This window comes from Plectropomus leopardus, chromosome 4 (genome assembly GCF_026936395.1).
Source record: "Plectropomus leopardus strain MGB_pleo_1.0 chromosome 4, ASM2693639v1, whole genome shotgun sequence".
Classification (NCBI taxonomy): domain Eukaryota; kingdom Metazoa; phylum Chordata; class Actinopteri; order Perciformes; family Serranidae; genus Plectropomus; species Plectropomus leopardus.
In genome coordinates, this window is record NC_142179.1 from 27,772,510 (window position 1) to 27,788,118 (window position 15,609).

Sequence of the window (15,609 nt, forward strand, 5' to 3'; positions counted from 1 at the left end):
ATCACCATAATTTGGCATGTCGAAAAAATGACCAAAAATCCAAGACTATAGTAAGGCAAAAATGTCAAAATAAGACATGTCCCAAAAACTGCTCAAAATAGCTGGAAAAAGCTCTGTAGAGCGTGCCAAGATGAGCTATAGCAAAGAAAGTTGCAGAAATGTCGAAAATCACCAGAATTTGGCATGTCGAAAAAATGACCAAAAATCCAAGACTATAGTAAGGCAAAAATGTCAAAATAAGACATGTCCCAAAAACTGCTCAAAATAGCTGGAAAAAGCTCTGTAGAGCGTGCCAAGATGAGCTATAGCAAAGAAAGTTGCAGAAATGTCAAAAATCACCATAATTTAGCATGTCGAAAAATGACCAAAAATCCAAGACTATAGTAAGGCAAAATGTCAAAATAAGACATGTCCCAAAAACTGCTCAAAATAGCTGGAAAAAGCTCTGTAGAGCGTGCCAAGATGAGCTATAGCAAAGAAAGTTGCAGAAATGTCGAAAATCACCATAATTTGGCATGTCGAAAAATGACCAAAAATCCAAGACTATAGTAAGGCAAAATGTCAAAATTTGACATCTCCCAAAAACTGCTCAAAACCACTGGAAATAACTAAGATCAGCCTGCCAAGACACGCCATAGCATTGAAATTTGCAAAATTGGACAAAAACACCAAAATTTGGCATGTCGAAAAAATGACCAAAAATCCAAGACTATCGTAAGGCAAAAATGTCAAAATTTGACATCTCCCAAAAACTGCTCAAAACCACTGGAAATAACTAAGATCAGCCTGCCAAGACACGCCATAGCATTGAAATTTGCAAAATTGGACAAAAACACCAAAATTTGGCATGTCGAAAAAATGACCAAAAATCCAAGACTATAGTAAGGCAAAAATGTCAAAATTTGACATCTCCCAAAAACTGCTCAAAATAGCTGGAAAAAGCTCTGTAGAGCGTGCCAAGATGAGCTATAGCAAAGAAAGTTGCAGAAATGTCGAAAATCACCATAATTTGGCATGTCGAAAAATGACCAAAAATCCAAGACTATAGTAAGGCAAAAATGTCAAAATAAGACATGTCCCAAAAACTGCTCAAAATAGCTGGAAAAAGCTCTGTAGAGCGTGCCAAGATGAGCTATAGCAAAGAAAGTTGCAGAAATGTCGAAAATCACCATAATTTGGCATGTCGAAAAAATGACCAAAAATCCAAGACTATAGTAAGGCAAAAATGTCAAAATAAGACATGTCCCAAAAACTGCTCAAAATAGCTGGAAAAAGCTCTGTAGAGCGTGCCAAGATGAGCTATAGCAAAGAAAGTTGCAGAAATGTCGAAAATCACCATAATTTAGCATGTCGAAAAAATGACCAAAAATCCAAGACTATAGTAAGGCAAAAATGTCAAAATAAGACATGTCCCAAAAACTGCTCAAAATAGCTGGAAAAAGCTCTGTAGAGCGTGCCAAGATGAGCTATGGCAAAGAAAGTTGCAGAAATGTCGAAAATCACCAAAATTTGGCATGTCGAAAAAATGACCAAAAATCCAAGACTATAGTAAGGCAAAAATGTCAAAATAAGACATGTCCCAAAAACTGCTCAAAATAGCTGGAAAAAGCTCTGTAGAGCGTGCCAAGATGAGCTATAGCAAAGAAAGTTGCAGAAATGTCGAAAATCACCATAATTTAGCATGTCGAAAAAATGACCAAAAATCCAAGACTATAGTAAGGCAAAAATGTCAAAATTTGACATCTCCCAAAAACTGCTCAAAACCACTGGAAATAACTAAGATCAGCCTGCCAAGACATGCCATAGCATTGAAATTTGCAAAATTGGACAAAAACACCAAAATTTGGCATGTCGAAAAAATGACCAAAAATCCAAGACTATAGTAAGGCAAAAATGTCAAAATTTGACATCTCCCCAAAACTGCTCAAAATAGCTGGAAAAAGCTCTGTAGAGCGTGCCAAGATGAGCTATAGCAAAGAAAGTTGCAGAAATGTCGAAAATCACCATAATTTGGCATGTCGAAAAAAATGACCAAAAATCCAAGACTATAGTAAGGCAAAAATGTCAAAATTTGACTTGTTCCAAAAACAGGTCAAATCCATTGGAAATAACTTATAATAACCTGCAAAGATGAGCCATAGCATAGAAAGATGCAAAAATGGCAAAATTACCATAATTTTGCATGTCGAAAAAATGACCAAAAATCCAAGACTATAGTGAGGCAAAAATTACAAAATTTAACATGTCCCAAAAATAACTCAAAATGACTGGAAAGAGGTTAGAATAGCCTGCTAAGATGAGCTATAGTAGAGAAAGTTGCAAAAATGGCCAAAATCACCATAATTTGGCAAAAAAATGACCAAAAATCCAAGAAAATGTCAAAATGTCAAAAGTTTGACGTGTCCCAAAAACAGGTCCAACCCACTGGAAATAACTTAGAATAACTTGCCAAGATGAGCCATAGTACAGAAAGTTGCAAATATCGCCAAAAACACCATAATTTGGCATGTCAAAAAAATGACCAAAAATCCAAGACTATAGTAAGGCGAAAATGGCAAAATTTGACATGTTGCAAAAACAGCTTAAAACAGCTGTAAATAACTGAAAACAACTTAGAATAGCCTGCCAAGACAAGCCATAGCACATAAAGTATCATAATGGGCCCAAAACATCAAATTTTGGCATCTCAAAAAATGGTTAAAAGCAACAGTATTACAGCTGTTAGAGATGCATCATAGTATACAAACAAAGGCCAAAAAATGCCATTATATAGTATGTTGAAAAGCTTCAAATTCTGACATCTAAAAATGGCTAAATTATGCCACACTTAGAATGTTTTCAGCCATTTCTTCTCCAGCATTATTTAAATGTTAATTAGAGATGATCTACCTGCAGTGATGCAGCAGCGTATCCCTTCCAGCTTTCTCATTCTGAGAGGTGAGCAATGGGAGGAGGGGGCTAAGAGGAGACTGACCCCAGAGCTGCTGGGTCAGTGCTGAAGGGGAAGAGGGGTGTGTTGACGTGGAAGCTGATCTCCCACAGGCCCTTGGTGAACAATCTGCTTTAGTATGAACCAACCACAACTCTTCACCACAGCTCCAACATACAGCAGCCAGTAAAAGAAAATTTACTGCTAGTGAGAACTGTTCCTGCTGCACTCCACGGCTCCAGCAAAGCTCATTTCTAACCATATAAAGAGGTGTGGAGCACGAGGCTGCTCAGGGAGAAGGAAATGGTGGAGGTAAATGACAGAGGACATGCTACCGAGTGGAGGAGAAAACGACAAAGAGCCAAGGTGACAAAAGGTCAAACAAACTACCCCTGTCCAGGGCACATTTATTTTTCCACAAGAAACACACAAACATGCAACAAGGTCATCACAATTCAATAAAGACCAATAGATTAAGAAGCCCTTTATAGTTTAATCAATGTCTCTATGTCTTGCTTTTAGTTTCTCTTTGTGAACCATTTTAAATAGCAATATGTAGACACGGCTTAAGAGAAATCAAACCACAGAAATCATGATTTTTAAATGTCAATTAAAATGGGCACTTCAAATGCAAAACATTCTGATGTTTTACATGTTGTCAAAAAGAGTGAGGAGAGCAGCCAAACGCTGCCTCGTCCCCATTTGTATAAATCAAATTTGACAGAGGAAAAAAAAAAACTTTCTAACTAACTGGAGTAAGATGCAAAACCACAGTGCTAAATCACCAGGAGACCTGGGTGATATCTCTAAAGAAGCTATGATGTTTTCATACGCAAGAAAGCTATGTCGTTGTTGACAAACTCACTCATAGTTTGGTTAACATGCACCTCTAGGAGAACATTACTGTGTCTTTAAAGGACATGAACCTAAGATTTGTTTCGACACACATTCACACACACTCGCACAGACAAACAGATAGAAACACACAGTATATGTATAAATGTTAAGGTATCATTTAGAGAGAGAAGTACAGTTTGCAGTTGACACCATTAGAGAGTACAACTTTAAATACTTCATATGTTGGGATTTAAGTGACTTCATCCCACTTCTAATCAAATGGAAAATAGTATGGAATGAATCTTAATAAGAGTTATACAGCAATGTTATGTAATAGTTCTTGTAGACAATCATCATTCAAAAAAAGACATCAAAAATATATGTTTTCTAATACATAGCATGTGAACATCTTCAGATCGCGACCCCTTTTATTTAGAATCCTGGAGGTAGGCACCCCACACAGAAAACATCCATTGTCATTAAAAAAAAAAAAAATCTGCCTTCTTGCTACACATAAATCATGTATTAGATCTTAAAAATAGTAAATTGCATAAACACCATCTCTTTCTCTCTTTTTTAATCAGACAAAAAGCCTACCAAACCAGGTTTTATTCATCATTATAAGTCTGTACACACCTGAAAAGTCTAAAGGGCCTGCAATCGTTCACACTACAAGGCCGACAAATGGAAAGGAAAAGTCAAAGAAGCAAACATTTGGATTTCTCTGGTTAATGAAAATCCACTTAACATGGAAAAAATTCCCTGATAGGTTGGAAGCATTCTCTCTTGCTGTCCCATATTATAAAGGGAGTCAAAAACGTTGTGAAGGAGAAAACTAAAGATGGAACAGGCCAAATTACAATTGTTTTCAGCACCTGGGTCAAAATCACAAATACTTCTGTGGTCTGTTTTAGCCAGAGCAGGCGCCAGAAAGTAGGGGGTTAAATTGTATTGTGTATTGGTGTAAGATGATTGAGACAACTGGTTTTCAGGGCATTTATAAAAATGTTGATCAGTGCACTTAGACTATCAACTGACTGGTCAATCGCACCAAACTATTGCTCCAGTTAGCTAAAACAAACACCAAGAATTATTTGTAATTTCTAATTAACCCAGGTGTGCCGTTTTCACCTTCGAACTAAACAAAGATCGCTGACTACATCCATTCCCACATTCTGGACAAGTACAAAAACAGAAATGGCCCGTTTGGGGGGAAGGGACATCGTCATGCTGCTAAAGCTCCCCCACCAATAATAAAGACACATTTACTGTATTTATTGGAGTCCCCCAGGGGGTCAACTACACAGATTCTACATTAAGGTAACGACAGCAGCATACGCTAAGACTACTTGTAATATAAGACGTCCATAACATGTCGTACATATTTCAACAGTCCCTGACATACTGACAAATTAATCTTTGCCAGATTTTATGTATTCATGTTAACATGTGCCTGTGTATAGATATGTGGGCCAGTCTGTATCTTTATATTTTCTATATATAAGAGTATAAAAATAAATTAAACTTACACCATTGACTCAAATTGAGCTTGAATTTAAAGGTATTTCACATCTGCAAATGTATATCATATATATTTTCTCAAAGCATCGCAAGCCGCTTTATAAACAACAAATTAAAAAAAAAAAAGACAGATTTAGTCGCAATTTAAGACGTTTTCCTAAAAATTAAACGACTGATTAAACAATACTGTTGCCTCAAAGTTCTATGGAAGACTATGATTCACTCCAAAATGAAGCTCACAGCTGGGTGCCCACGCGATAAACCTTATATCAACACCCCCGCTCATTAAAATTGATCAGATATATTTATGGAGATTAATGCAGCACTGGGTTATCTTTTATCTCTAAAGAAACAGCACAAGATCTCCAGCAAGGACCATCACAAAGTCTTTACCTCACGGGCATAAAGTCTGAGAGGGAGAGAGGAGCGTAGGAAGAAATAGTTCCCAGCGAACAACATACCAGACCAACACTTTCATGCTTCCTCGAATTAACTGCTGCTGCTGAGGAGGAGATTGAGGGCAGGGCCATACATCAGAATCGTCCCTTACAACTCTGAGCACACACAGGGAATAAGATGTTTCACTGCTCGCTATTCAAGCAGTGGAGCCCAGTGCACTGCCCAGCAGCAAACAAGCTCACAAGAGACTTGTGGATTGCAGGCGAACCCAAGATGGATCTCCAAGGGAGAACTGTTGAAAGAGGAGTGTCCTTGTGCGAGGAGCGTGTTCAGGTTTTCCCCTCAAGGACCTCAAGCCAGCATATTATTGCTGCAGAGCACGCAATCACACACTCGCCCCTCATGTATGGTCAGCATGATGGATCGTGCCGACGCCTGGGTTTGCCTCCAACAGGGAGAAAAATAATGCAGTCTTTATATTCACAGAGGTCAGCGTCATCAGTGTGTCAACAAAACAAATGAGTTTAACCTTGGAGCGTAGCAAATCCCGCTTCACAACCTCAGCCTGTCAAGTTACAACGCCTCGTAACAAGCATCAAACTGACTGGTAAGATGCCTGTTTCATCTATTTCACATTGCCTCCTTTACGGTCCACAAGGTTAACCATACAACATACGTTTATTACCAAACACTAATATTTCATAGCCTGTATCTCTCTGGAATCGACTTCATGCACAACAGAGCACACTTCCATTTTACAGAACAACTGACCTCAGGTACCAGAAAAATGTCACAGATGCCCCGTGCAACTTTACAGTCACGTCCCCAAATCCTCTCCTTCACATCACAAAACCAAATGTCACCACTTGTTACAGGACAATTAATTATTTGAGAAAAAAAGGGATGTAAATAATCAACTCATTTAGATTAATCCAGAGTGCTGATATTCTCTTAAAATTCTCTTCACAATATCAAGCAACAACCGGTCTATTGACATCTCACCCTATTGCTATTGATATTTAGCCAACCTTAATTATGAAGCGTTAGTCTGGGCCATGCATTCTGGAGTTGAGCATTTTACAAATATGCCTTGAACAGCTTCAGTTTAAATCTGAAAGGACTTAAATACCATATCAAGATGGAAATCTCACCTTGTCTTCACATTCTTCAACCCTCTGAGTAAATCTGGCATGAACACAACATGCTCAAGGCATGTATTTAGAGACAGCAGGGGGGAAATCTTAGGTTTTATAAACCAAAATATTGACCATAACCACGTCATTTATTTTGCTTCTGTTGCTCTTGTGCCACCACTTCTGCGGGGTACTTTTGTTTGTGGGGAGTAAAGAGTTGTCGGCTTCTTGTTGGCCCGTCATGCAGCGTCCTGTTCTCTGAGAGACAGCAGGGCATGGTGGGTTGTGTTCCTGTGTACCAGCTCAGCTGGACATCAGTCCTTCAGGTTGTCCTCGCCTACCCCCTGGGCTGACAGCTCTGTCAGGACGTTGTCCAGGTAGTTGGGGTCAGGGTAGCCGTGGCCAGTCAGGTTGGAGCCAAATTCTGTCTTGTGGTGAATCTCGTTCCACACCACTGTGTCAGACTCACCCGTAGTGCTGGACGTGCCGATGGTGAAGATGAGGCGTCGGTCCCAGGCCATGATCAGCAGTTTCAGGACCTGGAGACACAACAGAAGGTGGAGCAGGAAGTTATTCTCCCTATGCAGCAAGAAGAAAGTAATAATAATATTGGTCTTCTTTCATAATATCATTTTTTCTAAAAACAAATGTCAGACAGCTCACTCATGCTCCTCAAAGAACCAAGGTTACACAAGTAGCTCTAAAGTTTTAGTTAAACAAAATCTACAAGCACAGATTGCAGAAAAAGCAAAAAAGCTTTGCCCTGTGAAGAGAGAAATTGAATGTACTGAAACCAGCACGCTTTTAATGCTTGTCAAGCTTTTAGTATTACATCATTGTTTTCTGGACCAGTGTCGGAGCTTACCTTCCTGCCTTTCTCGTTGTCAGGGAGGTAGCAGTGTCGAGGGAACCCTCTTGCACTGAACTTCTTCCCGGGGCTGGGGTGCTCATTGGTCTGGTGAAAAATGTCAAGAGCAAAAACAAAAGTAACAACTCCTTATCTTCCCATTAAGGCTTAATTGTGTAGAAAATGTCAACAGCACCCACAGGAAGGGCTTTATTGTTAATGTTGCTTACAACGACCCTCATCATTAGAGAGGCATGCTACTGTAAATTTACAATTATTTCTTTCAGTATGATATTTTAGAAATTTGTTCTCAAGGCTCCGATTTAGGAATAAGCTAAATCCTAATAAATTCACAGGAGTGTGTGAATCGTGGCAGAGGAAGCACTGGTCACCACCAACATCTGCTTGGCAACTCTTCCCGCATCCCCACCAGATTATGCCCCACCCTTATTTACGAAGGATTATTTATGGTTACAGTTGATTTGTCATATCAAATTAGTCACATCATGATACTTATTTCTAGTGAGGTTTACATTTTGTTGCAAACAAGCTCTTCCAAGCCTTTTTGTGATTTTTTTTCAGCCTGTAATAGGCCTACTAGTTGGGGCAGATTAAAATGTCACTTTTTAAAAATGACTGCCTTCCTCTTTCTTTTCACTGGGAAGTATGAATGGTACAATGAGACAGACCAACAAAACAATGTGAATGCAAAGCAGATACTGAAAAGATACTTAAATTACACATGAGGAGATATTTGGGGATTGTAACTAGTATTTTTTGCTGTTATCCCTTTAAGTAATAATATCTAAGTCAATATCTATCACCGAATGAGGTAACACAGTGTTGATTAAATCGATGGCCTACTGATAAAAGTATTGTATTTTTTTATATATCTGCAGTATTATAAACTGTGTGTCTGTGGCAACATTCATGGAAATATGCTTTATAAAGTTACTGCTAATACAAACATTTCCTGCTGCAGCAGCTCTATGATAAAAGCATTTAAATGGTGAAATGTGTTGACTTTTATTATGAAGGGATCATGGGCAGGAATGGCCAAGTATGTGACCCACTGTGGGAGATTTAAAAATCAGCTAGCAGCAGTTAGCGGCAAACTCAAAGAAGATTAACAGCAGCTGTAAATGTCCACATATTGAGAAAACTATGACATTTGGGAGCTAATTACCCTCTAAGCAGAGGACGAGATCACAGAGATAACAGAGACGGTAAATGATTCCTATTGCCATTTTAATGCCATTATTATTGTTTAGAAAGCGCTGCTGACACAAATGTTATATGCCACACTAGAGGCAGATTTGGATCCACAATGCCGGCATGCTATCTTAAATCACACACAGGAATGGCATGATGTCGCCACTGTTTGGTGCTGTGTAAAAATGCAAAGGCGGGACTTTGTAGCAGCCGTAAAGAGCAATCTGTGTTTAAGAAAGGGTGATAGCCATCTTTTAGAAGAAGAGTCGCAATAAAAACCTGCACACCTTCAACCTAGGTCTGGGCAATATGGAGAAAGTCAAATATCACATATTGACCAAATTCCTCGATACTGATATTGCAACGATATTGTAGGGTTGACTAATGGTGCTTTCACCAAATATTTACATAATGAGATATCTGATGTAAAATCACCAGTAATGTAGATATAATGACTAAGTGAGTAAAAGCAAATAAGAGAACAGCTAGAACAGTCTGGTATGTTCATTATATCACGTCACTGTATTGTAATGCAGCCTTTAAAGCCAGGAAAAACTACCAATATTACAATATCCAAAATCTAAAATGATATCTAGTCCGATATCACAATATCGATATTGAAAAAAATATCATATCGCCCAGCCCAACTCCAAACCTCCAACACAGCGACATAACCAGCTCATTTCACTGTGCCCTGTTGTCTGCAGGCTCATGCCATGTGCAGCGTAAAACCAAATGGTTGCTCACAGAATGATGGAAAAGGCCAATTATTGCCCGACTTCTTCATTAAAACGACAATAGCTTGTTTTGCTGCCCCCAGGATTCTGTGACCTGTAATATTAAACCATATTTGTTGCTACCACCAGCAACTGCAGGTGTCACTAAATAACCAGGACTGAAACCTTCAAGATTGTCACTTACGTCTATTACAGAGTTGTGTATTACCTTGCTTAACCAGACTAAAATAGTCAGGATATTTAGAGTGTGGACTGCAGAGCGAGAGGAGAAATAGAAGCAGGAGACCAATAGAAATGCTCCCTGGCGATTGTGCTGCTGTGCTGACCTGAGTGGTCAGGTCACCCCCAGTATTCTCTGTCCCCTGGGACACTAAAGCCTGTTCCTTTAGTGGAAAAAGGTCAGTTTATTGACTCTATTAAAGCTCCTCTCAGCAGTCAGGATGAAATACGAAACCTTTTTATCTCACCTACCCAAACCCAGGCTGCAAAAACAAGCTCTCGCCTCCACCTGAAATGTGATGGAAATTCAAAATGACCTTTATACAACTGGTTTTATTTTTGAAATCTATTTGTTCTTTTAATATATACTAAATCATGTTTAATATATACTAAATCATGACCAAATTACTTATAAAAAAAGAAGCCCTGCAAATTAATCAATGCTGGTAAAGAGCATATATCTGCCCAGAAGCACTGTGTTATCTCTGAGAGATCTGTTTCGTCAGTGACTTAAATCGACAACACCTCACCTTCTTGCACTGACAACCGTCCGTCTAACTAAAGCGGATAAGCTGCAGTTGTAGAAAGGGCACAGATTTTGAGAGGAAAGACAGTGGATCAGGACATAAAGGCAGCATGGTGGATTTAGTGAAGTGACAGAGTCCTGACCTGGATCCCGGCAGGAATGTCGTAGACAATGCGGATGGTCTTGGAGTCTGAGTACCCGGGCAGGCAGTGGGGGATGACGTGGTACTCCATCTTCCCAGGAGGCTGGGTGCCTGTTTTCTCTCCATAAATGGTTTTGCATGTTGGACACTGAAGACTGCCATCCTGGTTTGATGAAAAGATGACTGTCATACTGTGACATTAACAACATAATAAGCTGACATTTATTGCGTAGTGTCATATTGCTCTAAATGGTCAGAATTTTTTTTTTTACTTCACCTGTTATTCATGCATAAAGTTTGCTGTTTTATTTGCGTACTTACATATCTGTGTCTGAGATTTCTGCCTTCAACCCAAAACAACGGATATGAATGACATTTAGGTTCTGGTGCCTAAAGGAATACTTTACCCTTCAGATGATAATTTGAATATTAATTACTCACTCAATTACACGGTTCCCTATGACTCCAAAAATTGCTTCCGTCTTTGGATTCTTTGTTCACAGTGGATGCATGAGAGAAAAACAAAGGTTTCTGCAAATGCAATGTTTTGGTTCACTCTCATTGGTCTTGTCAACCTCATGTCTAGCCAAAGGCAGCTGTTTTCAGTAAAAAAAATAAAAAAAATAAAAATAAACACACACTACACCAAGTACCAAACAGCAGAAAGACAAAAGTTATCAACTAACCAGCAAACCAAGTGGAAAATGTAGCAGCAAAAGAAATTTTGTTCGATTGAAACACAACTAAAAATATTGCTCTGTAGGCTAACTGCTGGATAAACAGGTACCTGTCTGCAACTACTTTGGATATATCAAATTTCTGAAGTGATAATATGTAAATGCTGTCCCCAAGTGGCCATAAATAAATGAATACCATTTAGAGCTGCAACTAACGTTCATTCTGATAATTGATTAATCGGTCGATTATTTTTCGATTAACTGAATTTAAAAAAATAAAATAGAAATAATACTAAAAAAAAGCCTTTCTTTTCTTCGTCCCATCACTCTGTTCAAAACAGATTATCATTGACAACAGTGCAAAAAGTTCAGTGCATAAACAGGCAGTTGCTTGAACATCCCTGAGCTGTCAAAATAATATTAAATAACAAATAACTACTAAATGAAATGACCCAATTCAAAAACTAAATGTTGACAGCTTTTACATCATACTGTCACCTTTCCTTACTTTAAAACTGAACATACATGTTTTCTTGTCGAGACTTACTCTGCCGTTGAGCTCTCCTCCTCCTCACTTTCGTTTTAGATGCTGCATCATAACCGTCGTGCTCGTGTGCCCTGTCGTGTCACTTTTGCATATTTTGCGGCTAACACACTTCCTTGTTTTGCATAACGTGAAGTGCTCCCAAAACTTTGAAGTTTTCCTACGAAGCGTCCTCTCTGCCTCCGCCATGCCTCTTCAAAACACTGCGACACAGCGAGTGACGTAATAATCGCGCGACACAACGAATCAATAATTTTATTAGTTGCCAACAAATTTCATGGATTGCAATCGATTTTATCAATTCTTTGTTGCAGCCCTAGTACCACTTCTTTCCAAGACGTTACTTCCTACAGAAACAACAGTCCCTAAATTCATTTGACAGGGTGTTATTGGGAGCAATAGGGACATTGATCCTTGACGTTGCTGTAGTCTTTCAATGCTATGACCAAAACAAAAAGAGTGAAAGCAGAAATCTCAAAGACAGACATTTCAAAACTAGGACAAATAAATCCAGTGTGATCCAGCCTTTTAACCGATAAATCAATTCAATATCATAATACCAACTATTGTTACAGCTGCAAGTTAAGGTAGAAAAAATACTCACATAACACTTTTTTTGGCTCACGTCAAAATAAACAAATGTTCACGCATTGCAGCACAAAACCTTCATTAGAATGACATTTTTGGGAGTAAGTTCACTGAATTTTGTGTTGAGCTCACCACTGAGAATCCCATCGTTGAGGCGCACCCTCTTATTCAAAATTTTGTTATGACTGCTCATTAAGCCAGCTTGCTTTTGCCTCTTCTGCGGTGGCAATTTTACATTTGTATTTCATGAAAATAAACTGAACTGGAGTAGAATGTATGACGATTTTACAAAGAACTGAGATGTCAAGACCGACATGACTGATCTGATAAGACTGTATAAGATCCCCATCTGTGTACAACAACATTGAACCCTGATCATCTGCCAGTGCCATGCCATCCACTAAGACATGGCGGGTTTATAATTTGAGCCTAGAGTGACATCAGAACAGCGTCTGGCTCACAAGCTTTTACCCACCTTATTGCCATTGTTGTACATGGCCACCAGGCACAGCAGATGGTACATGTGCCCACACTTGCCAAGTTTGCCCACCAGCTCTGGCTTGATGCCTTTGTGCTGCAGGACGCCTTCATAGCCTGACGACATGACCAGCCTCTCCATGCAGATGGTACAGTCCTGGAATATCCAACCAAAATACTTCAGCTGCCATTCTACATGACTGAGACTTTCACACTCGGTTGGGACATCAAACGGTCACAGAGTGCATCTCTCGGTGGGCACAAAACTTTTAAGTCATTTGTGTGCGCGCGCGTGTGTGTGTGTATGTCTTTTTCCTACCTCATCTGGCACCACTTTAATCTTCTCTGTGTATCTTCGCACCACGTCCTCAGGGTTTTTGCCTTGTCATGGAATAAAGCATAAAAATGATGAGATGACCATTGAAGAAACGCCAATTTTGCCACTAACTTACACCCACATATCACGAAAGTAAATATGAAAAGGGGGATGATGGACCACTGGATGGCATTTGCTTGTCATATGAACACAAGAGAATAACAGCTAGATCTTGATGGATGACAAACTTTCATCAGTTTCAGCAGGCTCTTTGGCCTGAGCGTGACTACAGCTCCACTTTTTTTCCTGGTAAAAGTGTGAGTGTGCATGTGAATGCAGTATACATGTCTGTGATGCTGAAGAGGAGGTCACCTTCAAACTGGCTCACAACAACCCAGCCATCCCCACACTCTCTGATAATCCCCGTGTGCAACCAGGCTAGCATGGCTGAGAGCACACCCACAGCTTACACCCCTAATACGCTTACAGGCAACCTCTTTTCCCCCGCAGCCTTTGTTTGTTCATTTGAGGGACAGGCAGCGAACAGAGGGAGGGAGAGCAGTGGAGGGAGACAGACCGAGTACAAAAAAAAAAAAGAAAAGAAAAGGTATAAAGGGAAAGAAAGACAAGAGGCAGAGAGCTGTGAAGAGAGGAAGGAGAGAAAACAAGAAAAAAAGGAGGAGAAAAGACAGAGGAGACTCAATTAAGCATTTTACGCTATTGCTATTTGATGGCTTCATTAGCCGGATCAAGAGCCTTTCTGACCTTTTTCTGTACAGGAAGCAGAGCAGGATAAGTCCAAATCTCCCTGCACGCGAAATAAAACACATCTCCATTACAGCCGTCCAGTATCTCTGAGTTCACAGTCTGTCTGCAGACAGCACATACAGGTTGTACTTTTGGCAGCTGCTTCATTCAATCTCAGTCTATACTGGTAACACATTTTTAAAGATCCACAATTTCCGAATAATTTACAGCTTATTTTCCTGTAAAAAATACACTGTGTTATTTGACACTAACTATAAGGTAAAATGGAGACAAAGTACAAGCAGCATGGCTTTAGAAAAAAACCACTGCTGAGCCGGCGTAATTTCAAGGCCCTGACACACCAAACTGACATCAAAGAACTAGTGGAGATGAAGGCCAACTTTTGCAGGGTTCCTTCAGCTTAAGGCAAGTCAGATTCAAGACTTTTAAAACTGTTTAAAAATGTAACCACTTTTTAAACTTGAGGTTAAAGACAGTTTTGCCAAAATGTTTATTGTTGCATAAAACAGCCAAAAAAGTTAGAACTGGTTAAATCTGGGAAATTTCTGGCTTTTGTTGGCAAGTTTTCTCAATTTTTTATTTTTCAAAATGATGTGACCATTTATTTTGATATATTACAATGCAATGGCAAAAAAACAACAAAAAAAAAACAATTGACTCATAAAATAATACTTGCCATGTCTGAGCAATTTTAAGACTATTTTTTAAAGACTAGAATACTGAGAAATTAAGACATTTTAATAACAATTAAGGATTATTTTTATATTAGGTAATTCAATGGCTTTTGAGACTTTTTAAGGACACGCGGGAACCCTGTTTTGTATTGCCTTATGTGGCCTCTGTTTCTGCCAAAATGTTTAAACTTAAATACAACGCAAAACTAAAGTCATCAGCCAATTAGCATCAAGTTCTGCGCCTGTGTGGAAGGAAATAATGCTCTATACCAGCAGGCGGTGGTGGTTCTTATTTGTCATTCAAAAAGGGAAAATGGAAGACTGACAGGATGGATCTGAGATGCTTGTTAGCCAGTCAGGACATTAGCAACACAACCTGACACTAAAAGAACAAAGGATATCTACCATGTGCTAGCAAACAATAATACAAATAGTTCCCAACTGTTTCTATTGAAGATCTCAGTGGCTAAAAAAATAATCTTACCAAGTATAACAAGTTTGTTTAGACCCCATACTGTTTTGACTTGAGCTGTCTCTTCCCGTGCACAGAGTTGAACTGCCAATCAGAGAGATTTCATTCCCCGCCTTGTCTGACGCTAATTCAACATGCTGACTCAGCCAAAAGACAGCTGGCAAGGGCACACTGGTGCAGATGGTGAGGGACACACCACAAAAACTAGGTGTGTCAGGGCCCTTTAAGCCTAACAGAGCAGCTAACAGGGCTATAGACCAAGTGTTATTTGCATTAAAGGGAAACACCACCTATATTAAGAAATCCTGTACTTTTTCTTAATGGCCTGGGAAAGTTAAATCAATGTTTGTGACCATGAGCTAATCTTTCTCAAAGAAGACAAAGACATTGTCTATGAAGCTGTTCCAGACCGTATACCCTATGGCATCACAGATTTGAGTTTTAGCACTCTAATTTTTGGATTTGGGATTGTCTTAGACCATAGAAATAACATGTATATATTTTGAAAATGGGCACAGCTCTCCTTTAAGTAGTATTGCGTTCTTCAGAATGTATTGATTTTTTTAGATGAGATTCCACTGATGAATGTCT

General features: G+C 39.2%; 1 protein-coding gene across 2 annotated transcripts in view; it reads right to left on the reverse strand.

The window, feature by feature from the left end:
- Window positions 1-3,306: 3,306 nt before the first annotated feature.
- The window catches only part of dtx1 (deltex 1, E3 ubiquitin ligase), a 53,794-nt gene continuing 41,491 nt past the window's right edge, over window positions 3,307-15,609 (reverse strand). For both annotated transcript variants that reach the window (XM_042487712.2, XM_042487711.2), the window contains exons 6-10: window positions 13,108-13,169; window positions 12,787-12,945; window positions 10,504-10,665; window positions 7,685-7,774; window positions 3,307-7,358 (exon numbers count right to left, since the gene is read on the reverse strand). In XM_042487712.2, the coding sequence (XP_042343646.1) occupies window positions 7,134-7,358; window positions 7,685-7,774; window positions 10,504-10,665; window positions 12,787-12,945; window positions 13,108-13,169 (698 nt within the window). In that variant the 3' untranslated portion in view covers window positions 3,307-7,133. The remainder of the gene's footprint in view (window positions 7,359-7,684; window positions 7,775-10,503; window positions 10,666-12,786; window positions 12,946-13,107; window positions 13,170-15,609) is intronic.